Source organism: Neofelis nebulosa, chromosome 8 (genome assembly GCF_028018385.1).
Source record: "Neofelis nebulosa isolate mNeoNeb1 chromosome 8, mNeoNeb1.pri, whole genome shotgun sequence".
NCBI lineage: Eukaryota > Metazoa > Chordata > Mammalia > Carnivora > Felidae > Neofelis > Neofelis nebulosa.
Window position 1 is genome coordinate 121,601,221 of NC_080789.1, and position 25,844 is coordinate 121,627,064.

The window sequence follows — 25,844 nt, forward strand, 5'->3', positions numbered from 1 at the left end:
GTACTTAGAATAGTCAAAATCACAGAAACAGAAAGGGTGGTGGTTGGTGGGGACTACAGGGAGGGAGAAGTGGGGAGTTCTTGCTTCATGGGTACAAGCTGTCTGTTCTGCAAGACGAAAAGAGCTCTGGAGATGGACGGTGGAGACGGCGGCCCAACAGCGTGAATGTACTTGATACCGCTGAGCTTAAAAATGGTTAAGACGCTAAATTTAACATTATGTATATCTTGCTACCATTTTTTTTTTTTTTAAAGAATAGAACTCATTTCCTTTCCTTTAATCAACACCAGCTTCTCTTCTTGAGTTCCCCATTTCTGTGAATGGCACCATTCTACTCCCAGCTGTCCTAGCCAGAAACCTGGTCTTGTCCTTGACATCACCTTCTTCCTCCTCCAACCCATGTGGTCACTCATCGAACACTTATGGACCCTCCCGATGTGCCAAGCACTGTCATGGGGGTTGTCCTTGCAAATGTCTGTTTCAGGAAACTTTCACCTTCCACCTAGATGACCACAGCAGTCCTCTTCCTGGTCTTTCTGGGTCCGGTCCAGCACACTTCGAATCTCTCCCCCACTTTGCAGCAAGAGAGCTCTTTCTTTTAAAAGTGAGCATCTGCAATGGTCCCTCACCTTTCTAAGCCACTTCAATGGCTCTTTGTTGCCATCAAAATAAGGTCCAAAGTCCTTACTTGGCTTCTATCGCGCATTAGCATCTGGCTCCTCATTACTTCCACAGCCATCACTTTCAATTTTCTGCTGCATTCTATTCACTAGCCGTTCTGAAAACTTTCAGTTCTAGAACTTACCATGCTCTGTCCCTCCTCTGGCCTTTATACCCTGTTCCTTCTCCTTAGAGCACTGGTGATCCTTCCCCATCCCATCGGGACCTTCTTTGCCCAGACAATTTCTATTATTTACTTTATGTCGTGGCTGGTAAATTACTTATGTCGGGAAAACCTATCTGATCCAACCTGACTTTAGGTGGCCCTCCCAGGTGATCCTGTCCTTCCACCATCAAGCACAGTGTGATCACCTGCTTCCTTGCCCCTTCTGGGTTTATTGACCCAAAGTGGGGGGGCTCAAGAAATAATTAGTAAATGAATTAGTAAATAGGTCCAGAGAGGCTGTGGTTCATTCATAGTTACAACTTAGGTCATTGCACTGCAGGTAGCGGGACCAGTGGTAAAACCAGACCACCAGGGACTCTCCACCCAGGGCTCTTCCCACTGCTACGTCACACGATGGGTCATAAATTCATGAAACTCACGATCCCAAGAGGGGCTGTGACCGGCTTTAAATGGTCCAACCACACAAAAGAGAAGTCGCAAAAATTTTGGCTTGGATATCGTCTGTCTCTTGCCATCGTCCTCTCTTTCGGTCTCAGACAGCTAAGAAGACCTGGGATAGCTGGAAAACAGAACTGACCAGGCACAATAAGGTCGAAGTTCCATTTGATAGAACACCGAGCCAAGCAACTTCTGCCAACATTAAAAACCTTGATTTTACAACCTGTCTAGATTTGGCATTCATAACGCAACTCACAAGTCCCCTCCATATTAACTCCGTACCGGACGGTGACATTCGGCTTACTGCTGTGAAACTCTGCCTTGAAGAACTCAGTATGGATTGAAAAGGAAGTGGGTCCCATAATATACACATAGGCATATATATGTACAGATGTGGGTGTCTATGTTTAGAAACAAATCATTTAAACTAGTCAAAACTGTCATCATTTAGAAGAGGAGTGATGTGGAAGGAGGAAAATAAAATCACATCTTTTATTAAATAAAATACTCCAAATATACATAAATTAAAACTATAATTTCATCTTCAGTGCTTGTGATGTAATTAATCTCTCATATTTTACAGATTTATGCCAACATAGCTTGCCACTGAAATGAAAATTGTATTATGTATACAGTGTGAGCATATTATTTTTCCCAGCCATATCACATGGCTATATCACTGCCTGCCTCCAGCTGAAGTTGAAATTACGGTACAGATATCATTCCGAACGTGGGTATATTGAAACAACGCTTTTCAGGATCACAAGCAAGGCATGGATTCTGTAAAATTTCAGAATCAAGGGGAAATAAAGGCTTAACTTAGGAATGAATTGCTTTAAAAAAAAGATGCATAATTAAATCATATTGAGTTAACTATGTCCCTGACAAAGCAATTTCTACTTTTACTAATTGGCATTGAGATGAATCTTGACCTTAAATAGTAAGCACTATTCTCCAACGTTCATTTAAAAGCCGACAAATACTGGGGTGCCCGGTTGGCTCAGTTGGTTAGGCGTCCCACTCTTGATTTCGGCTCAGGTCATGATCTCATAGTTCATGAGATCAAGCCCCGCGTCGGCACAGAGCCTCCTTGGGATTCTTTCTCTCCCTGTCTCTCTGCCTCTCCCCCACACGTGCACGCACGCACACGCTTTCCCTCTCTCTCACAAGAAATAAACTTTAAAAATTAATTAAAAGCAGACAAATACTCTAGTGCTTGTTAGTACTAATCAAAGCCAAGAATACAAGAGGAAGCATGTGTGCTTAGTTTATATAAAATGAGACATACGATCATAAGCTGCTTTAGTAATTGCTTTTGCTGCATTCTTCTGAATATCAGGAATTGTAGAATTTTCTGCAAAGGACAGGAGCTTCTTAAGACCCCCGGTCTGCTGAATCAGCACCAAAGCATCCATATCTTCAAGGCAATTGGCTATCACGGAAAGCGCTTCTATATGAAGGTCATTCAATTCCTAATAATAAAAGCAAATGCAACTTCAGAAAATTGTAGTGAAAGAAATTGACACTTCCCAAATTTTACTACAAGACGAAGGTCAGTCAGAACATAACCTTGTTAACGTTGTTGTGACAGATGCCCAAGGAAGCAGTTCTGTTTAATTATCATAACATCACTCTCCCTCACAGTTTGCCCCATCTCTTCTCGCTCCCCCTGCTCCAAAATGTTTCACAGACACAGGATCATTTTTTCACAGATAAAGACGCTTGCAGCAATAGTAGCCCAGTGGAGTTGCTCATACAACCTCGTACCGCCAACGACTTTAAAATCCGAAGAAAATATTCTTTGAAAAAGCAGACAGGAGCTGAAGGAAAGCATATTCCCTAAAATCTCCAGCCGGTCGAGGGAAGTGTTGTAAGTCTGTGACTTCTTGCCTCCACTATCATGGGCTCCAACACAGCATTGTTTCTGGTCAGGGAGCTCTCTTCACAGCAAACCAAGGGTGACAGTGGGTCCATGCCCACATCCCACCATCCCGAAGCAGCTGGCTCAACAGAGTGGCCTTTTGAAGACGGTTACGGTGCCAGTGAAGTGGGTGGCGATACCTGGCAGGGCCGGGGCACGGTTCTCCACTTTATACACGTTCTGAGTCAGTGGCCAATATACGGTGCTGGATCTCCCATAGCCAGTGATGGTGGGTCGAGGAATCAGGGGGTGGAAACGGGTGTCGTAGCATTGTTACCCCCTAGTGGCCCATTAGCCATATCTTTGCTTGCTCTCTCCCGGAACTCATGCTCTGTTGGCCTAGAGGTCTTAGTTCCAAAGGAGAGAACGCTTCCGCCAAGAGGCACGACAATGATTCCACTGGACTAGAAGGTAAAACTTCCCCCAGCCACTTTGGCCTCCCCATGCCTCCACATAAGCAGGCAATGAAGGAAGTTACCGGGCTGCTAGGGTGGCTGATCCCAACTACCAAGGGGAAACTGGACTGCTACTCCACACCAGAGTGTATCCGGAATACAGGAAGAAGAGTATATCTGGAATACAGGAAGAAGAGTATATCTGGAATACAGGAAGAAGAGTATATCTGGAATACAGGAAGAAGAGTATATCTGGAATACAGGAAGAAGAGTATATCTGGAATACAGGAAGAAGAGTATATCTGGAATACAGGAAGAAGAGTATATCTGGAATACAGGAAGAAGAGTATATCTGGAATACAGGAAGTCCTTCGGGTATCTCTTAGTATTAGCATGCTCTGTGAATAAGGTTGAAAGAAAACTACAATAACCTAATCCAAGCAGGCCTCCTGAATGGCCCAGACCCTCAGGTATGAAGATATGGATCACCCCACCGGGTGAAAAACCACATCCGGTTGAAGTGCTTGCTGAAGGAAAAGGAAATGTGGAATGGGTATTGGAGGAAGCTAGTTCTCCATACCAACTACCACCCTGTGGCCACTTGTGGACAAGAGGGTTGTAACCGCCATGAGTATTTCTTCCTTATTTTGTTATGAGTGTGTGTGTGTGTGTGTGTGAAATAGTGTGGGTATTTTTTCCCTCTCTTATCCCCTCAGGCAACATAAGATGTATTGACTTTACAAGTTAGTGGTTATTCTTAATTTTACTTCATAGTATTTAAGTTACAGGGTATCAAGGAGAAGACTAAATATCCCCCAAGGACATTGAATCCTCTTCTGGGGAAAGGGTTAGTATATTCCGGTTGTACACAGGATAGTTACATCATGCGAGGCATGCAAGGACCTTGCTATTGCCTGGATTTTGAGATTAAGTAGGATTTAAGGAGATATGTATGGATGCCAAATTGACTCGTGATGATTCATTTTCATGTTGTAACTTGGCTAGGCCACAGTATCCAGATATTTGGTTAAACATTATTCTAGATGCTTCCATGAAGGTATTTCTCCAGATGAACATACTATATAAATCAGTAGACTAAGTAAAGCAGATGATTCTCCACAATGGGGAGTAAATAACCCTTCCTGCTTTATCCTAGAGAAAACTATGGCTGATAAAGCCTAAAAGACTAATTCTAGGTATTTCAGGAAATCATGAAGAAGATCCTAAACAAGAATTTAAAAATCTTAAATTTCTAAACCAGAAGAATAAAATTATTTTATTTTTTTAATTTTAATTCATTTAGAGAGCAAGTAGGGGAGGGGCAGAGAGAGAAGGAGACAGGATCCCCAGCAGGCTCTGCACTGTCAGCATGGAGCCCGATGCGGGTCTTGAACTCACAAACCATGAGATCCTGACCTGAGCTGAAGCCAAGAGTCAGACGCTTAACCAATGAGCCAACCAGGTGCCCCTCAAAAAAAGTCTTTTTTTTTTTTTTTTTAACAGTTTGGCTGCTTCTTTTTTTTTTTAATTTTTTTTTTAATGTTTATTTATTTTTGAGACAGAGAGAGACAGAGCATGAACGGGGGAGGGGCAGAGAGAGAGGGAGACACAGAATCTGAAACAGGCTCCAGGCTCTGAGCGGTCAGCACAGAGCCTGACGCACGGGGCTCAAACTCACGGACTGTGAGATCATGACCTGAGCCGAAGTCGGACGCTTAACCGACCGAGCCACCCAGGCGCCCCGAAAAAGTCTTTTGTAATGGCCCCTATCATTAATCTGATTTAACCATGCTGATAAACAATGTAGCAATAAACAAATTAATTAATCCATTTTACTGAACACTATGCCTAAATATAATAAAATTTTATTTTAAAAAGCATTCTACATTCGGATTTTATAGCAACATGTAGGAGAGATACATTTCCTCATAGAAAGTTGAATGAAAGTTTCAAATACCTTAGTTTCTAGGATTTTGATAAGGTGGTCCACTCCTTGATTGTCTCTCAGCGTTGTTCGTGCCTCCTTATCATTTGTAATAATACCTAAGGTTTTGAGAGCCAACAGCTGAATAACTGGATATTCTGACTTCAAGAGATCTAATATAGGGGGGATTGCATTTAGTTCTTGAAGTGCAGCTCGACACTGAAAATCCTGCCATGAGATACAAATCATCAAACAAGTAAAATTTAAAGCAAAATATAGTCAGTCACAAGAATGGAGAACCTCTATGGTCTAACAAAGGACATTGTAAGTTTTAAATTTCCCATCTTTTATTCCAGATTCCCTTCCAAAGTCACTCACACAGTAAGTAAGAAAAACTCTCCATCGACAACACCTAAATATTCATTTTAACTATGCAGACATTGTCAATAACAGGAAGTAGATATGATCTATGATTTTTGCAGTACCTATTGTTTCTTTATTATCCAGCAAAGTCCTTTCGTTACTAACAGCACTACAGTAAATCTGCGCATAATCAGATTCTTTTCACACTCTATACCCTGTTTCAAATAGTATTTGATAAAATGAAATGATGCCATCAATTCCTTATTATCTTCATCCAAATGGATTATTTATGAAATGCTTACATGCACACAGTGCTGCTGGCAGGCCCTGTGCACGCAAATTTATACCAGGTTGAGTTCAGACACATGACCTTTATACAAGACGTTTATAATATCAAGGGGTCGTTAGAGTCTAGGTGAGTTGCTCTGCCCTGTGTGTCTGCGATTCTGTGTATGTGAGTGGTGGGGAGAGGGCTAGTTGGGGTGAGCAGTGGAGAAAACCAAGCAAAAAGTCATGAAGAGCCCCCAAACTCTGACTACTAATCATGACACTTAAAATCAAAATATCATAAATGTCAAATAGTATTAAGGTGGAAAAGGTCCCATTAACAGCTTAGCTTTTCTCTATCCATCCTTCAGTGCATGCTTCCTACAAGCATAAAAACTGTAGAAAGTTGTTTGCTGTGGGTTGAATTGTGTCCCCCCAAAATGTATGTTGAACTCCTAACCCTCGGTATCTCAAAACATGACCTTATGTAGAAACAGGGCCAGTAGAGATGTTATTAGTTAAGATAATGTCATAGTGTAGCAGGGTGGGTACTTAGTGGTGTCCTTAGAGGACTGGGGTCTTTAAAAGAAGAGGAAGCATGGGGTGCCCTGGTGGCTCAGTTGGTTGAGTGTCCGACGTTGGCTCAGGTCATGATCTCAGTTTGTGAGTTCGAGCCCCGTGTTGGGGCTCAGAGCCTGCAGCCTGCTTCGGATTCTGTGTCTCCCTCTCTCTCTGCCCCTCCCCTGCTCACTCTCTGTCTCACTCTCTCTCAAAAAGAAATAAACATTAAAAAAAAATTTTTTTTTAATAAATAAGAGGAAGCACAACAGAGGGAGAGATTGCAATGATGGCAGCTGTACATCAATGACCGCCAGGGATTGATGGCCACCACCAGAAGCTAGGAAGAGGCCGGGAGGATGCTTCCCAGAGCGGCCGTGGGGGCAGGGCCCTGCTGACACCTCGAGGTCGGACCTCCAGCCTCCAGCACTGAGAGAAATTCCTGTTGTTTTAAGCCAACGTGTCTGGGGTAGTTTGTTAGGCGGGCAGAGGAAATTAACATGCTGTTATTCACCAGTACTTCTGTTGTGAAGAATAGTGAAGGCAAGTCTTTTCATTTCTCTTTGATTAAAAAATTATAGGGAAGTAAGAGCTATGAGGAGTCTTGGGATGAAAGATACTAACCCACTGACTGCGTTATTTAGGCCTGTGGAATAAGAGAAGGGGACAGTGGAGCAGGGAGGAGCCAGGGTAGAGGCCAGTGAGTGCCCAGCCTGGGGCAATGACTTCTGAGGCCGGGAATGCTCTTGCCGCCTTCGGGCATAGCCCGTTTGTCTCTCTTTCTATATAATTTGTCTCGATACTCCACCTCTTGGTGAACTCTCTTTTACCTTCACTTCACTATCTCTTCCTTTTATATTCTACTGCTAGCTCTTTCAAATGGCATTTTGGTATTTTCAGTTGATCTAAGCAAAGCTAATCAAATGTGTGTGCGAATTGTTCAGGAACCTGAGCAGCAAAAGAGACAGAGAAGGCTGTTCAAAGTGTCAGGAAGCTGACCTGCTGTGGGGGGGCGGTGCCTTGAGGGGCTGCCGGAGGGGTGGGGACACAGGACAGCACAGGTAGAAGAGGCCAAGGCAGGCTGTTTCTTTCCATAACAAAGGAAAAACAGTTCAGTGACAAAGCACCTTGCAATTATGGACAATGAGCTCTGTTCAGCATACTCAACTCATTGGGTCTTCACCAATAAATAAGTCTAATCCAAAAATCTTGGTACACTGAATACGGCATGCATTGCATCCAATGTGCTTAGATCACCAGGGTTAGGTCAATAAGTCTGCATGGGTGAAACCTCGTTCAATGTATTAGATTCCACGTTTCAAGAAGAAATACATTTATCTACTTTCATCCTGCCTTAATTTGCAAGCCATTCTATTCTTTGAAAATTTACATACACTTCTAAAATGCCCTTTCATAGACCTGTACTCTGAAAACAATGAAACATTGAAGGAAATTGAAGACAACACAAAGAAACGGAAAGATATTCCATGCGCATGTATTAGAAGAACAAATACTGTTAAAATGCCTATACTACCCAAAGCAATCTCTACATTTAATGCAATCCTTATCAAAATGCCAACAACATTCTAGAACAGACAATCCTAAAATTTGTATGGAACCACATAAGACCCCAAATAGCCAAAGCAATCGTGTAAAAGAAAAACAAGATGGGAGGAACCACCACTCCAGGCTTCAACGTATATACAAAGCTGTAGTAATCGAATAGGATGGTAACTGACACAAAAGTAGACACCCAGATCAATGGAACAGCATAGAAAACCCAGAAATAAACCCACAATTGTATGGTCAATTCATCTTTGGCAAAGGATGCAAAAACATCCAAGGGGAGAGAGAGTCTTTTCAATAAATGATGTTGGGAAAACTGGACAGTAACATGCAAAAGAATGAAACTGGGCCACGTTCTTACACCATACACAAAAATAAACTCAAAATGGATTAAGGACCTAAATGTGAGACAGGAAACCATAAAAATCTCTGAATAGAGCACAGGCAATTATTTCTCTGACACTGGCCATAGCAACACCTTTCCAGATATGGCTCCTGAGGCAAGGGAAACAAAAGCAAAAATAAACTATTGAGACCACATCAAAATAAAAAGTTTATACAAGCAAAGGAAACAATCAACAAAACTGAAAGGTAACCTTCCGAATAGGAGAAGGTATTTGCAAATGGCATATCCAGTAAAGGGTTAGTATCCAAAATACAGTATATAAAGAACTCATACAATTCAACACCCAAAAAACAAATAATCCAATTAAACATGGGTAGAAGTATGAACAGACACTTCTCCAAAGAAGACATCCAGATGGCCAACAGACACATGAAAAGATGCTCAACGTCACTCACCATCAAGGAAGTGCAAATCAAAACTACAATGAGCTATCACCTCACACCTGCCAGAACAGCTAAAATCAACAACACAAGAAACAACAGGTGTCAGCAAAGATGTGGAGAAAAAAGAACCCTTCTCTGTTGGTGGGAATGCAAACTGGTGCAGCCACTGTGGAAGGGAGTCTGGAGGTTCCTCAAAAAGTTAAAAAAACAGAACTACTCTCTGATGCAGTAATTGCACTCCTGGATATTTACTCCAAATATTCAAAAACCCCAATTTATAAAGGGATACATGCATTCCTATGTTTATTGCAGCATTATGTCTAATAACCAACTTATTGAAGCAGTCCATTCACCTGTCGATGGAGATATAAATAATGAGATATTATTCAGTCAAAAAAAGAATGAAGTCTTGCCATAATGCAACAACACGGATGGAGTTAGAGCATTACACTAAGCAAAATAAGTCAGTCCGAGAAAGACAAATACCGTACGATTTAAGAATTTAAGAAACAAAACAAATGAACAAAGGCAAAAAAGAGAGACAGAGAGAGACAGAAAGAGAGAGAGAGAGAGAAACCGAGAAACAGATTCTTAACTATAGCGAACTGATGGTTACCAAAGGGGAGGTGGGTGGGGAGTGGGTGAACTAGGGGATGGGGATTAAAGAGTTCACTTTTGGTGATGAGCCCGGAATACGTGTATCATTGCTCAATCACTAAATTGTATACCTTGAAACTAGTATAAAACTGTACGTTAACTGCACTGGAATTAAAATGAAAAACTGAATAAAAAAAAGAAAATGCCCTTTCATGGGACACAACTGCTTATAAAATGTGAAAGTTCAAAGGTATCTACACTCAACCTCCATTCTTTTTTTTCCCCCAAGCGATAACTCCTAAATAGTACCAGAAAAAAAAAAAAAAAAAAAAGTGAATCAAAACTGAGGAGTTTTTAACACCTTTGAGCCTTTTTTATTGGGCAGATCAATTCTATAAATAGCTTTGGTCAAAACCCGCTTTTAGAAATCACCCTCACCTGGGTCAAGTTGTAAATGCACTCAACGGAGTTCTTCTTCACATCAGGGTCTGGGCTGGCCAGCAGTCTGACGAGTGGCTCTAACCCGCCGTGCTCCAATATCTGCACTTTGCTGGTATACTCCGCAGACATGTTCGCCAGGCAAAGACTGGCGAACTCATGAATCACCACTTCCTCTGCACATCAAAGATAAACAACACAAGTGTCCGCAACCACTACTTTAAAACACGTTTTGAAAACCAAAGCTTCACGAATCCTAACTTTGGTGAGAGCCCCTCTTGGCTTGAAAGACCTTAAGGACAATTCGCAGTTGATATTACATAGGCTATTTCCGAGGAGTAGTTTAATGAAATGCGAAAAACAAACCAGTCCCATTTTTGAAACAGATGCGGGATGCAAAACTACCTTCTGGAGCAAGCTGAGCGATGACGGAATTCATGACATCTAGTTCCCTTAACAATTTTTTAACATCGTCTGCAAAAGAAGAAACAGCGTATTAATGTTTATTATTATCAATAACAGCGAGGTTGTTTAAACAGTCCCTTATGAGATAGGCTTTATTATTACCTAATTTTACAAATAAAGAAACTGAGGCTCAAAATCAGCAAGTCAGTGGTGAGACCAGGTAGCACGGTCAGGTCTGTCGGACCCTAGACGGACTCTAGCCCCTCTCCTTGATCACCGAAATATACTACCTTCCGACAACACTAGAAAAGATAACCAGAAAAGTGCCAAGTGTACCTAGAACACTAATCAGTAAAGCCGAGTTACTGCGCCCTACATTTGTTTACCGTATAGTAGAAATTCCTTTTGGTGTTGTTTTGTTGGAAAGGGTATTTTTAAATTTTGATTTTAAGAAAACTTGTGCAGAATGCAAGTAAGAATTATCCTCAGCCTTTTCGATTACTATATCTTGGTTGTGTTCCATTTGATTATCAGAGATGCCAAAAATGATTAAAGACAAGTATATTGATTTGTTTAAAGTTCACTTCTGTACTAGTCACGTGAGCCTAATTAAGGCCGGGCAGACACGCCCCTACTTCTCTGCTGCCATCCTTAACCGTGTTTTCTGAGAAATAAGGCATAAGAGGGGCGCCTGGGTGGCTCAGTCGGTTAAGCGGCCGACTTCAGCCCAGGTCATGATCTCACGGTCCGTGAGTTTGAGCCCCGCGTCGGGCTCTGTGCTGATGGCTCAGAGCCTGGAGCCTGTTTCAGATTCTATGTCTCCCTCTCTCTGACCCTCCCCCGTTCATGCTTTGTCTCTCTCTGTCTCAAAAATAAATAAACGCTAAAAAAAAAAAAAAAAAAAAAAAAAAAAAGAAATAAGGCATAAGAAATAAGGTACTCATTTAGTTTTTGCAGTGGTTCTTGGTCAGTTATCTTTGTAAGCCGAAATTAGCATCATTAGGATTTTGGAAAATTTCACTTCATGGCAGAGAGTCTCTGGATGGATTTTTCCTCATTAACCACTGGGTAGACTTGACTTTTATTGGACACCTTTTGCTCTGTTTCTGTTCAAAATGGCAGAAGAGGGCCAGCAAACTTATCACTGGCTTATATGTATGTGAATAAGCTCGAAGTACAAAAGAATAGTAGAGATTCTGGAAAGGGTAGCGTCCCAAAGTGGAGGGCATTATTTTACAGTCAACACAGGTTCAAAAAACGGGGGCGCCTGGGTGGTTTCGTCGGGTGAGTGTCCAACTCTTGATTTCTGCCATGATCCTAGGGTCATGGGATCCAGTTATCCAGCCCCGGGAGATTCTCTCCCTCTCTCCCTGTCCCTCTCCCTGGCTCATGCTTTCTCTTGCTCTCTCTCTCTAAAATTAAAAAAAAAAAAAAAAAAAAAAAAAAAAAGTATACCTTGACAGGGAATTAACCAAGTGAAGGCATCCTACTCAGATCTTTCCAAGTGTGCTGGTGCACCTTCTAGAAAACTTGTGTTCTTGGTATTCCTGCTCTGAGGAGTCCAGTGTCTGTATTTCCAAATGAGAAGGCCACACCCATCTATTTTTACATGCTTGATGCAAAATATTTCTGGGCTTTTAGATCTCCAGTTCATTCTCCATTTGGTATCCAAAAGAACCTTCCATATATTTCCAAAGTTTCTGCTGCAACACTGACCATGAGGTCAAGAACACCGATGCTCCATGTGCCCTCTGCTTCTCTCATTTCCCTGCAGGAAGGAAATGCTCCCGCAGGCCGAGGCCGCCTGGCTGGGCCCGTATGTGACACCTCACGTTCTTCTGCCCTAACAACTCAAAAGTCTTCATCACAGAAACCTGTGCCATGAAATTCCCTTCTAGATTGGAAGTTAGCCAAATCTGTCCAGTAACAGATGCAGTAGAGCTCTTCGCTAAACCATTTTTCTCTTGGCTCAGCGGAGGGCTCAGATTCTGTGGCAGTGCCTATAAATCGGTGGCATAGCGGATCAGTTTGTTATTCTGCTTTTTGACACCAAATTGTCCCTAAAGGATCTTTCTTTTCCTGAGGGTAAGTCAGCAAAACATAACGGAAAAGTGCCTATTTTCATCACTTGAAAGAACAATATCGATCTCTGCCCCCTTCTTTCTCCACAGAGAACACGCTCATATAGGGCAACTGAATAGAAACTCTACCTATTGTGGTTGGTCCACGCAAATATGTTCTAGCTGGGGGCGCCTGGGTGGCACGGTTGGCTAAGCGTCTGACTCTTGATCTCGGCTCAGGTCATGATTTCACAGTTTGTGAGTTCAAGCCCCGCATCGGGCTCCGCGCTGATGGCGTGGAGCCTGCTTGGGATTCTGTCGCTCCTCTCTGCTCCTCCCCCACTTGTGCTGTCTCTCTCTCAAAATAAATAAATACATTTTTGAAAATTTGCTTTAAATATGTTCCAGCTAAACTCTAGGACACATACAATTTTAGGTTGTTCAGAACTGCCAACACCTTCACTTCCTGGAGTAACTTCATGCAATCTGGCTTTTTTTAAAAAACATTTTTTTAATGTTTTTACTTAGTTTTGAGAGCGAGAGAGAGCAAGCAGGGGAGGGGCAGAGACAGAGGGAGACACGGAATCTGAAGCCGGCTCCAGGCTCTGAGGTGTCAGCACAGAGCCCGACATGGGGCTCAAACACACAAACGGCAAGATCGTGACCTGAGCTGAAGTCAGAGGCTTAACCGACTGAGCCACCCAGACATCCCGTGCAATCTGTTGTAACTGCATTCTTATTTATACTTTCTGGTTGCCTAATATGAACCATCCAATTTATTTTTGACCTTATATACTCTTTTACATCAACCTTTTCTTAAGATGGCAAGCTCTTCAGATCGCCATAAGTAATGTAAAATCTGGGCTTCAAGGATGGCAATGAACTCTCTCTTTAGCTGACTTCATTAAATGAGCCTCTGTTATACGGCCTCATCAAACTAAATACAAACCGGGGAGGGGGGGGTGCGTAAGAGACAGCAACTCCATTTTGATTAAAAGGTTTAACACAGTAATTTAAATGCTTGTCTTGAATGACACAGGATTAGCATAGGCTCATAACTCAATCACTTTAGAAAAAAGACAAAGAAGAAAAATCAAGAATGTGTTTGCTCTCACAGCAATCCTTTTAGCACCAGGCATTCTGTTGGAACATCGTACTGGTCCATCCACTATGAACATAGTGAAAGCACTGAGTATGTGAAAGGCATGTGAAGATACAAATCTCTAAAGAAAAAGCGGTTATTTTAAGACAGTCTAAAGATGATTTAACCATGCGGCACCAGAGGTGCGTTTGTTTACAAATTAGTCTGGAAACACGCCTTTTCATTTAAAAAAATTTCTTTAACGTTTATTCATTTTTGAGAGACAGAGTGTGAGTGGGGGAGGGGCAGAGAGAGAGGGAGACACAGCATCCGAAGGAGGCTCCAGGCTCTGAGCTGTCAGCACAGAGCCCGAGGCGGGGCTCGAACTCACGGACTGTGAGATCATGACCCGAGCCGAAGTCAGATGCTTAACCGACTGAGCCACCCAGGTGCCCCAGGCCTTTTCATTTAGAGTGAATGACTAGCTTAGTCGCCTTGGACATGGATGGACAGTGAAGCAAAAGCTATTCATGTATTGGCTGTACTGACAAAGCAGGAACACGAGCCATTGAGGACGCCAAGCAGGTTATCGTGTCATCAGATCGTTCACGTAGAAAATGAATCAATTCCCATAAATGCCTTGATTTTTTTTTTTTTTTTTACCCAATTCGTGGAATCAAAAGAAAGCTCTTGGTCAGGGGGCGGGAGGGTTCATTCATCATATCTAAGACCCACGGGCTCGCTGGAAACCGCCAAGACAGCAAAACTCTTTCCAGTGTTATGCTTCGTGGTACCAGATTGCACCCCAGCACTGGTCGCAGCCCAGCCACCCGGCTCCCAGGGGGTGGCTCGACAGGTCTGAGAGCCATCACACTGAGCACTCAAACGCAACGGTCATTCTCAATATTTTAGGGTCACAGACTCTTTTGGAAACTCGTGAAATGCAACATACAAACCCTGCTCGGGAAAATGTGGCAAACCAATTTGGAGGGCTTCACAGATTATAAGCTCCTCGTGTATTGGAAGGTGCAAATTCTAAATAAAATGAATACGAGAAATCAAGAACAAAAGTAAATAGGAAAAAAAAGTCATAGAAACCTAGACACTAAGTTAGAAGGCAGAAGTCTCAGCAGAAAATTATAACTTTCCTTTCCAAAGGACACGCATTCTCCCCCAGAATCATGTAGTAGGAGAACCTGAGTTAGCATGTGCACTCATGTTACGGATCAGAGAATACTTGATGAATACAAGTCCACTAAAGCCAGAGAGTAGAGTTCTAATTCTAGCTCTGATCTGATTTCTTCTATGAACCACCCGCATGAATGCACAAGGAACCTAATCCTTTCAGAGCTCTTTTCTATTTTTAAAACGAGGAGTTGCATAAGAGGTGTTACAAAGCACCCCCGCTTCTCAAATCCCGTGGCGTGTAAACGGAATAAAACGTAAGAAAAATTTTCATGTTCCCTTTTTTGATTATGAATACTTTCAAGGTGGCTCATTCAACATGGCGGAATTAGTACACAGACAGCCCCTGAGACAAATTCCTGAAGGCCCCACAATACAAATGATTACTACCTTGTTTAACTTCTCTGTACCTCAGTTGCCGCACATATAAAGGGAATGACCATAGCACCGACCTCATTAAATGACTGAACGTACAAATAGCATGTAGGACAGCGCCTGGCACATTGCAAATGCTGTGTGAGTGTTGACTAATGTTACCAAAATCTGGGTTGGTAGAGCACCCACTCCCCCACGACTGTCCTCATCCTGCAGCCAGAAATACCCCCAGAGCCCCTGCCTTCCAGAACAGCCACCATTAGAGCTCCCGTACTTGCCTCCAGATTCCCTTCCACTAACAGCCCCAGCGGGGCCCCATCAGCCCCCCAGAACTGCAGGCAGTGTTCACGCAGTCTTGGCGGCGTTGGCTGTAAGGGCACAGATGTCACCTAAAACTCTCCTTCCCCGTCACTTCCCATCTTCCTGTCTGTGACATTAATGCCACCGTCCCTGCTGGACAGCGTGGAATAAGGAGCCCCCCTTCCTCTCCCGTCCTGTCTCACCCAGGGTTCAGGAAAGTGAGGGTGGGGGGGAGTCAGGAAGTTGAGGGAGGAAACTGAGCTTGTGCTTTTGCTGAGACTGGTGAGGGGGGGAAGTATGATAACTTTAGCCGCATGCCATGAGACAGACAGATACGTTTATTCCTAACTGCCTGGGTTTTCGGTTTAGAGTTCATTCAGTCTTCACCAAGAATGTCATGTTTTATTATAAAGTCACAAGGCCTTTAGTGGCTAACTCAGAAACCTACCATTATAACATGAAAATGACTTTCAAGTGACACAGGCATCCTGTTCATTAATCAGGGACTGCCTTTATTGGCAGAGTTTTCGTCAAACCAGTATTCTAAAAGACATGATAGCATATTTTAACTAATACTATCATTTCACCATATTAAACATATGAAAATATTCAAGCCATAGGTCTGATTTAAGAAATAAATACGTGTCTAAAATTATTTTTGGCAAAATATATTTTGCAGTTTCAAAAAAATAAATGTATCAAACCTCTTCGTCCTGGGTTACTTTCACTATGAAATACATACGAAGTGTAGCTTACATATGGGCGGACAAATTACGTCACGCTAACTCCAGAAAAGAGCTATTTTAAGAGACAATGAGTGCCCTTCAACTTGTTAGACTCAAACCTACCACGTCACCAACTCTGAGAGTTTTACATGGATACATTTGCATGTGTTTTTATATTTTAAAAATATCTCGGGGCTCCTGGGTGCCTCAGTCTGTTAAGCATCTGACTTTGGCTCAGCTCATGATCTTTCAGTTCATGAGTTCAAGCCCTGCAACAGGCTCTGTGCTTTCAGTGAAAAGCCTGCTTCCGATCATCTGTCTTCCACTCTCTCTGCCCCTCCCCCACCTCAAAAATAAACAGTAAAATCAAGAAGAAAAATATGTTCTTAAAATATGAAATCATAATCTGTTGTATTATATTTATTTAACTTTTCGTTAACATCAAAGTCAGTTCAAATAAAATTAAAAACAAACCCCTTAAAGTTAAATTTTAAAAAAGGATAATGCATTACATGAGGTTATGAGATTATTTCTGAGAGTTGATACTTACTATTAGAAGCCAGGATTCCAAATATCATGGTAGCATTTCTTCTTACAATTTTGTCTTCGTGGGTGAGCAGCTTGGTTAAAGGTTCCACAGCTCCAAGTTCAAGGAGGGTAGCTTTGTTTTCTTCACCTGATATCACAGGTAAAATCAAATCATGCATGGATATGATCAGTCTCATCAAAACTCTCCCTCGTGCCATTTTAATTTCTTATTTGCTGTTTGCCTTTCACATTCCTCTTTGCTTCCGCATATACATACACTTTATTTCCGCATATATCTCGGAATAAACTTTAGAGCGCAGGGATCCTCGACATTTGCTGCTTTCCTTCCTCCTGATGCTTATTTCAAGAGCTGGCTTCCTCTTGTCATTCAGTTCTCAGTTCACACTGCACCTGCTCAGAGGGTCTCCCCTGACCACCCTATCTAATGTTACCACTACGTCCAAGCCTTTCTTCCTCTTCCCTGGTCTATTTTCTTCATACCACTTAGCCATCTCCTTGCCTCGTTTGCCTGTTCCACTACAACTTAATTTTCCACGAGGACAGATACCCTTTCTATTCTATTCTCTCGTATCCTCAGCGCCTAGCATAGCGCCGGTCATGTACTGGCATAATTAATCATGAGACTTCATTAACATACACGGACCCCACTTCAAGTCAAAGTGGGATGGTGGGGTGAGTTCAGGGAGCTCGTTTTTCACCCACTGGGGTTACAGCACCTATTTTGTCATCCAAGATGTGTCTGCAGCAAGCATGAAGGTTCACACACAGAGGGGAGCCGCCAGGGTAACTGGGGACTCCTTAGCTGTGGCAAGAAACCCCAGAAGGCCACGTAATGCCAGAGTCTTGCTGAACTATAGAAGCAATTTAGCTATATCTTGATGAGTGGGATATCATTCTACAAAGTCAGGAACAACGTTTAGGTCCTGAGTAATTTCAGCTTTTTAATTTCATGGGCTACGAAAACATAGATCTCACTTTCAAAATTAATTTGAGATATAACAAAGTCCCTTTCACTTGTCTTGCCTCAGTTTTCTCATAAAATTAGAGTCTTTTATATTTTAAGTTATAGGTCCATATTCTGATAACACACAGACTATATCTTCCTAATGAAATTGCCCTGTCTCTAAATGGTCAGATTTGTCGCCTGCTAAGAACATGTTGAAATATGCATTGTTGACTATCACAAACTTCTCTTCAAATCTTCCAATATTTGCATCTTTTTTTTAATTTTTTTTTTTTCAACGTTTTTTTATTTATTTTTGGGACAGAGAGAGACAGAGCATGAACGGGGGAGGGGCAGAGAGAGAGGGAGACACAGAATCGGAAACAGGCTCCAGGCTCTGAGCCGTCAGCCCAGAGCCTGACGCGGGGCTCGAACTCACGGACCGCGAGATCGTGACCTGGCTGAAGTCGGACGCTTAACCGACTGCGCCACCCAGGCGCCCCCAATATTTGCATCTTAAGGAAATTCTAAAACTTAATTTCTTAGATGAAAACATTTTGTCAAATGAATCTTTAATACAAATTTTAAGATGCTTATGCTTAAATAAAAAAGATATTTTATATGTCATATTGTCATAAAAATTAAGTTTGTCTTTAAATTTTTGTTCTGAGAATTTTATTACATAACTTGAATTATTTCTTCATCAAGATACATTTCTTCTCAGTTTATAAACAATGCTGTGTATTATAATTTTATGACCAGCAAAAGAGGATTTGCAAAATTAATAGCTTGTGTAATCTTTACATCTATTTTTATTCTTTTTTGACAGTGTTTATGAGGCATCATTGACATACAATAGACTGTAGAAACTTAAAGAGAACAATTTGATAAATCTTGACCCATGTTTAACACCCATGAAACCAAACAGCACCATTAAGGAAAAAAAAAAAAAAACATATCTAACAGCCCCAAAAGTTTCCTCTTGACACTTTGTGACCTCTTCCTCCTGTTACTATACATTATTTGGCATTTCCCAGAACTCTAGATAATCATAGAGTATGAATTTGTTATTGTCTGGTTTTGCTCAGTCTGATGATTTTGAGATGAATCCACGTTGTAGCACGTACCATAGTTCATCATTTTTATTGCTGAGTACTACACCATCATATGGATATACCACACTTTGGCTGCATCATCTGATAGATGTACATTTAACTTTTTCAGAAACTACCAAACTGTTTTCCAAGGTGATGGTACCATTTTACGTCCTCATAAGCAATGTACGAGGGTTCCGATTTCTCCATATCCTTGCCACTAGTTCTGTCGATCTTTCTGATTAGAGTAATCCCGGTGGCTGTGAAACAGTATCTCATCATGGTTTTAATTTGTATTTCCCGCATGACTAATGATGTTGAGCCAAAGGCACTTTTTTGCCATCCATATGGCCCTTTAACCACGTGGCTATTCAAATCTCTGGCTCATATGTATGTTTAAACTTGGTTTACTTTATTACTGAGTTTTGAGAGTTCTGGACACAAGTCCTTTATCAGATATATGATTGACAAAGATTTTCTCGCGATCTATAGCCTATCTTTAAAAAGAAGATTACTAGACCTTTTTTTGAGCAGTTTTAGGTTTATAAAAAAAAAAATGAACGAAACATACAGAGTTCGCATACTCTCCATCTCTCTTCCCTCCCCCACTTCCCTAATTACTAACATCATGCATTCGTGTGGCACATTTGTTACCATTGATGAACCGATATTGATACGTTGCTATTAACTAGAGTTGACAATGTACATTACAGTTCACTGAGTGTGTGGTACAACTCTATGGGTTCTGAGAAATGCGTAAGATTATGTTTAGCTTTCCGAGAAACTACCAAATGGTCTTCCCAAGTGGCTGTACTATTTTGGATTTCCACCAGCAATAAATGAAAGTTCCTGTTGTTCCACATCTTCACCAGCACTTCACGCTGCCATGAATTCATGCTGTTTAGAATTTTAGCCGTTCTTCTAATAGGTGTGTGGGGATATTTCACTCTTGCTTTAACTTCCTGGTTAACATACGACACCTTTTCACACACTTACTTGCCATCTGTGTATCTTTTTTTGGTTAGGTGTGTGGGTTCAGGGTAAATTTGATAACATCCGGTCAACTGTCCTCTTATGGATTATGTTTTAGTGTCATACCGAAGAAATTTTTGGCTAACCCAAAGTCAGAAAGGTTTTCTCCTATGTGTTCTAGAAGTTTTATAGTTTTAAGTTTTATGTGGATATCTCATTCTAAAACCATTTGTTAAAAAGACTGACTTTTTCTACTGTATTGCTTTTGTACCTTGGTAGAAAAATTGTCCATATATATGTGGGCCCATGTATGGCTTCTTTATTCTGCTTCTTTGATCTATTTGTTTATCTTTGTGCCAATAACGCTATCTTACTTACTGTAGCTTTATAATAGTCTTAAATCAGGAAGAGTATGTTCTCAAGGTTGCTACTTTTTCAAGATTGTTTTCACTTTCAGGGTGTCTGGGTGGCTCAGTTGGCTAAGCATCTGACCTCGGCTCAGGTCATGATCTCACTGCTTGTGAATTTGAGCTCTGCATCAGGCTCTGGGCTGAAGCCTGCTTCAGATTCTGTCTCTCTGTCCCTCCCCTGCTTGTGCTCTCTCTCTCTCTCTCGAATAAAAATAACGCAAAAAAAATTTTTTTTAAAGATTGTTTTGACTTTTACTAGAAGCTTTGCATTTCCATATGAATTTTAGAATAAGCTGGTCAATTTCTACAAAAAAATTGCTCAGATTTTGGTAGGAATTGCATTAAATACATAGATCAATTTGGGGAAAAATGACATCTTAACAATTGACATCTTTCACGCCCTTAATACAGTATCTCTTTCCATTCATTTAGAACTTCTTTAATTTCTTCCAGAAATATTTTATAGTTTTCAGTGTACAGATTTTTTCCCACCTTTTGTCAGATTCATCCTATGATCTCATACTTTTCGGTGCTATTGTAAATAGTGTTAAATTTCATGTTGATTTCCAATTGGAAACCTGGAATTGGAACTTTGCTAAACTTCCAATTGGAACTTTGCTAATGTATTATTTCTAGTAGCTTTTTTGTAGATTCAATAGACTTTTCTATATAAAAGATGATATCATAGTCTATAAATCAAATATAGTTTTGCTTCATCTTTTCCAATCTGGATGCCTTTTGTTTCTTTTTCTTACCTGATTGCATTAATTAGAACTTCCCATACAGCCAAGAGCAGACATGTTTCTCTTGTTCCTGATCTTAGGGGGAAAGCATTCAGCCTTTCACTATTAAGTGTTAGTTGACCATAGAGGAAGTCTGTAACTACTCCTACTTTGCTGAGATATTTTATCAGGAGGAGACACTGGACTTTATAAAGATAATTCTTTGCATTTATTCAGATCATAATATGGTTTTTCTTTTTTTAAATACAGTCTATTCATATCCCAATGCTGCTATAACAAATTACCAAAAACTTAGTGGCTTAAAACACAAATATATTATCTATGGTCTGGAAGTCAGGAGTATGTAGTTGGCCAAGTGGGCTAAATTTGAGATGCGGACAGGATTATGTTCCTTTTTGAAGTATTAGGCAAGAACCCATTCTCATTTCTTCCCATGAACATTCCTTGGCTAATGAGCATCTTCTATTTTTAAAGCCAGCAATCACATCACTCTGATCTCTGCTTCTACTGTCACATCTTTTCCTCTGACTCTGACTCTCTTGTCTCCTTCTGCCACCTATAAGGACCCTCGCAATTATGTAGGCCCCACCTGGATAATCCAAGATATTTTCCTCTTCTCAAGATCAGCTGATTAGCAACCTTAAATATATCTACAACCTTATTTCGCCTTTGCCATGTAACATAACATATTCACAACTTCCAGGGATTAGGGGAGTTATTATTCTGCCTACCACACATAGTAAAATACCTTGATTGATTTTCAAATGTTAAAGCAACCTTGCAATTTGGGAATAAATCTCGTTGGTCATGATCTTTATCTATATCTATATCTATATCTATATCTATATCTATATCTATACCTATACCTATACCTATATCTATATCTATATCTATATCTATATCTATATCTATATCTATATCTATGAGGTATATTAACCTGCAGATTTATTTTCCTATAATGACTTTGTCTGTTTGGGGTATCAGGGTAATAGTGACTTCCCAGAATGAATAGGGGATTATTCCATCTTTCTCAATTTTCTGCAAGAGTTTATATATAACTGGTAGTACCTCTTCTTTAAGTAGTTGGTAGAATTCAGCAGCGAAAATATTTGGACCTGGAGCTTTTTTTGTGAGACAGTTTTGAACTACAAATTTTAATTTCTGTAATAGATATAGGGATATTCAGGCTATCTATACTTTCTTTAGTGAACTATGGGAGTTTATGTCTTAAAATAAATTTGCCTACTTCATCTAAGTTGTAGAATTTATTGGCATTAAATTGTTCATAATGTTAATATTATCCTTTTAATATCTGTAGGATCCAGAGTGATGTCCCCTCTTTCATTCCTGTATTGATAATTTGCCTTCTCTCTTTTTAGTAATCTGGCTCAAGAGTCATACACACACACACACACACACATATTTCACTTGTTTATTTTATAATAGAAAGTTCATACCTCTTAATGCCCTTTACCTACTTTACTCATCTCTCCACCCACCTCCCCTCTGACAACTACCAGCTTGTTCTCTGCATTTAAGACTCTGTTTCATTATTATTGACCTTCTCAAAAAACCAGCTTTTCGTTTCGTTACTTTTGTCCATTATTCTGTTTTCTATTTCATTGATTTCTGCTCATACATCCTTATTACTAATAATTGGGTTTAATTTGCTTTTCTTTTTCTAGTTTCTTAAAGTGGAAGTTGAAGTCATCGATTTGAGACTTTATTTTCTTTCTTTTGTTAATGTTTATTTATTTATCTGAGAGAGGAAGAGAGGCAGAGAGAGAGAGGGGGAGAGAGAGACTCTCAAGCAGGCTCCATGATCAGCATGAAGCCAAATACGAGGCTCAGTCTCATGACTGTATGTTCACAACCTGAGCCAGTATCAAGAGTTGGGTGCTTAACTGACTGAACCACCCAGATGCCCCAAGACCTTATTTTCTGGCTGGCATTTAGTACAATAAATTTCTCTCTAAATACTCTTCTAGTAGCATCCCACAAATTTGTGTATGTTGTGTTTTCATTTTCAATTTGGATTTTCCTTTTGAATTCTTTCAATCACAGATTATTTAGAAGTGTGCAGTTTACTTTCTAACTATTTAAGGATTGTCCAGAGTCCTTTGTGTAATTGATTTTTAATTTAATTCTTATTGTGGTCTGACATATATTTTATATGATTGGAATCCTTTTAAATTCATTCAGGCTTAAAAAGAAATTTATTAAGGCTTGTATTATGGCTCAGAATATTGCCTACTTTCATAAATGTTCCTCTGTGCATTTGAAAAGAATGTACATTCTGCTTGGAGTATTCTATAAATATCCATTAGGTTAAATTCATTTGTATTGCTCTTCAAATCTTTTATATCCTTACAGATTTTCTATCCACTTGTTCTTTCATTTATTAAGAGGTTATCAAAATCCTCAGCTATACTTGTGGATGTTTATTTCTCCCTGCATTTCTAACTTCATGTATTTAGAAGGTATGACATTAACGACATAACTGCTCAGGTTTTTTTTCATAGCTTCTTGATTAATTGACTCTTTCCTTATTTTTATAAAATGAGATTTTTTATCTGATACTCTTCTTTTTGCTGTTTATTTTTCTGATAATTAATACAGCCACTCCAGCTTTCTTTTGATTAGTGCTAACATAGGATATCTTTTTTTTTTTTTTTTTTTTTTTTTTTTTTTTTTTTTTTAGAAAGGCCGACTGCCAGTGCAGTGCCTCATTTGGATGTGTCTGGAGTCTTGGAAGCTTGACTACCCTACGTTCTCCTACAAATGGACCTTGAGAGCTTGTTTACAGGTTCCAGGAGGGGAACACGGCTAATCGTATACCCTCGACCAAAGAACGGTCCTCTTCTATAGGGGAAGGTCGTCCTCTTCGACCGAGCTCACAGCTTCCGGAGGGGACGCACGTGGAGCGGTGAGGCAGGAAGGGGACACCCGCCTAGCCAGCCAGATCAGCCGAATCAACCGTGGCGATCGATGGGGTGACAGATGTCGCAGCCAGATCACCCTCACGTCCCAGATACCTTTTTTTTTCATCCTCTTACTATCGTTATCTGTGTCATTATATTCTAAGTGCATTTCTTGAAGGCAGCATGTAGTCTGATCTTGCTTTTTATCCAATGTAACACTCTCACGCTGTTGACTAAGGTGCTCAGACATTCACATTTAGTTCGGTCATCTGTTTAAGGTTTAAGTCTACCATCTATTTGTTTTTTGTGTCTCATTCTTTGTTTTACTCCTCTTCCTTTCTGCCTTCTTTTTATGAATTGAAGATTATTGTTATGATTCCGTTTTGTTTCCTTTGTTGGCTTATTTGATATTACCCTTTATTTTGTTACTTTAGTGTTGTATTGGGGTCTGTAGTATACATCCTTATCACAGTCTACTTTCAAGTGGTGATATCCCACTTGACATACGGTAGAGGAATCTTATAATAGTATACTTCCATTTTTCCCTTTTCTCCCTTGGTTCTGTTGTTGTCATATACTTTATTTATACAAATGTGTCATGCTGCACAGTATATGATTATTATTTTTGTTTGAAATAACCAATTTGAGGGGCTCCTGGGTGGCTCAGGTGGTTAAGCATCCGACTTCAGCTCAGGTCATGATCTCAAGGTTTTCGTGAGTTTGAGCCCCACGTCAGGCTCTGTGCTGACAGCTTGGAACCCGGAACCTGCTTTGGATTCTGTGTTTCCTTCTCTCTCTCTCTCAATCTCTCTCTCTCTCTCTGCCCCTCCCCTATTCCTGCTCTGTTTCTCTCTCTCTCTCTCTCTCTCTCACTCGCTCTCTCTCTCACTGTCTTTCTCTCTCTCTCTCTCAAAATTAAAATAAACATTAAATGTTTCATTAAATTTTTTTCAATAACCAATTTGATTTTTAAGTGACTTAAATAATAAGGAAAAACTTTATATGCTAAATTTCTAGTGTTCTACCTTTATTGTTATTATAGTGTGTAGATCCACATTTCCATCTGGTGTCATCTTCCTGAAGGACCTACTTTACCATAATTAGTAGTGTGGTTCTGCTTGCAATAAACTACTTTGGCTCTTGAATGTCTGAAAAAGACTTTATTTCACTTATGTTTTTCAAAGGTATTTTTGCTGGGAATAGAATTCTAGGTTTAAAGTTTTTTTTTTCTTTCTTTTTATTTAGTCTTTCTTTTTCTTTCTTTATTTTTTCAGCTTTAGTTAAAGATGTCTCTCCACTGACTTCTTGCTTGCATAATTCGGATGATAAATCTATTGTCATCCTTATTTTTGTTTCTCTGAATGTAATGTGTTTTTTCCTCTGACTGCTTTTAAGATTTTCTCTTTATTACTCTTTTTAAGCAATTTTGTTTTGTTAGACCTTAGTATATCATTTTCTTCATATTCATTGTGCTTGGGCTTTTATGAGCTTCTTGGATCTAGAAGGTTAGAGTTTTCATTAAATTAGAGGAATTGGGAACTATTATTTATTCTCATTCTTTTTCTGTCCCTCTCACATTTTTTTCAAAGGCTCCGGTTACACATACATTGTGTCAGTTTTGATTTACTGATGATTTAGATCCTCATTATGGGTCGAATTTTCTTGCTTCTTTTCATGCCCGGTAATTTTTTATTGGATGCCCGACACTGTGAATTTTACCTAGTCGGTAAATGGTTATTTTTATATTCTTCAAATTTGTTTTGGGACACAATTATCTGGAAACAATTTGATCCCTTCAGGTCTTGCTTTTTAAATATTCATTAGATAGTACTAGAACAGAGTTCGATCTAGCACTAATTATTTCTAACTATTGAAGTAAGACCCTTGTGTATGTTCCATACAATCGTCCATGAATCCTTGCAGTTTTCCAGTCTGGCTGATGGGGAACGGGCCCTACTTGTGGCCCTGTGTGAGCACC

The 25,844-nt window shown here is 40.3% G+C and overlaps 1 protein-coding gene across 13 annotated transcripts in view; it reads right to left on the reverse strand.

Annotated features, from left to right (window-relative positions):
• ARMC3 (armadillo repeat containing 3) overlaps positions 1–25,844 on the reverse strand; it is a 106,927-nt gene that overhangs the window by 59,686 nt on the left and 21,397 nt on the right. For 12 of the 13 annotated variants that reach the window (XM_058681706.1, XM_058681707.1, XM_058681705.1 and 9 more), the window contains 5 exons: positions 16,785–16,910; positions 10,509–10,577; positions 10,104–10,279; positions 5,559–5,753; positions 2,574–2,757 (listed from right to left, as the gene is read on the reverse strand). In XM_058681706.1, the coding sequence (XP_058537689.1) occupies positions 2,574–2,757; positions 5,559–5,753; positions 10,104–10,279; positions 10,509–10,577; positions 16,785–16,910 (750 nt within the window). The remainder of the gene's footprint in view (positions 1–2,573; positions 2,758–5,558; positions 5,754–10,103; positions 10,280–10,508; positions 10,578–16,784; positions 16,911–25,844) is intronic. The other variant, XM_058681708.1, reaches the window with a different exon arrangement.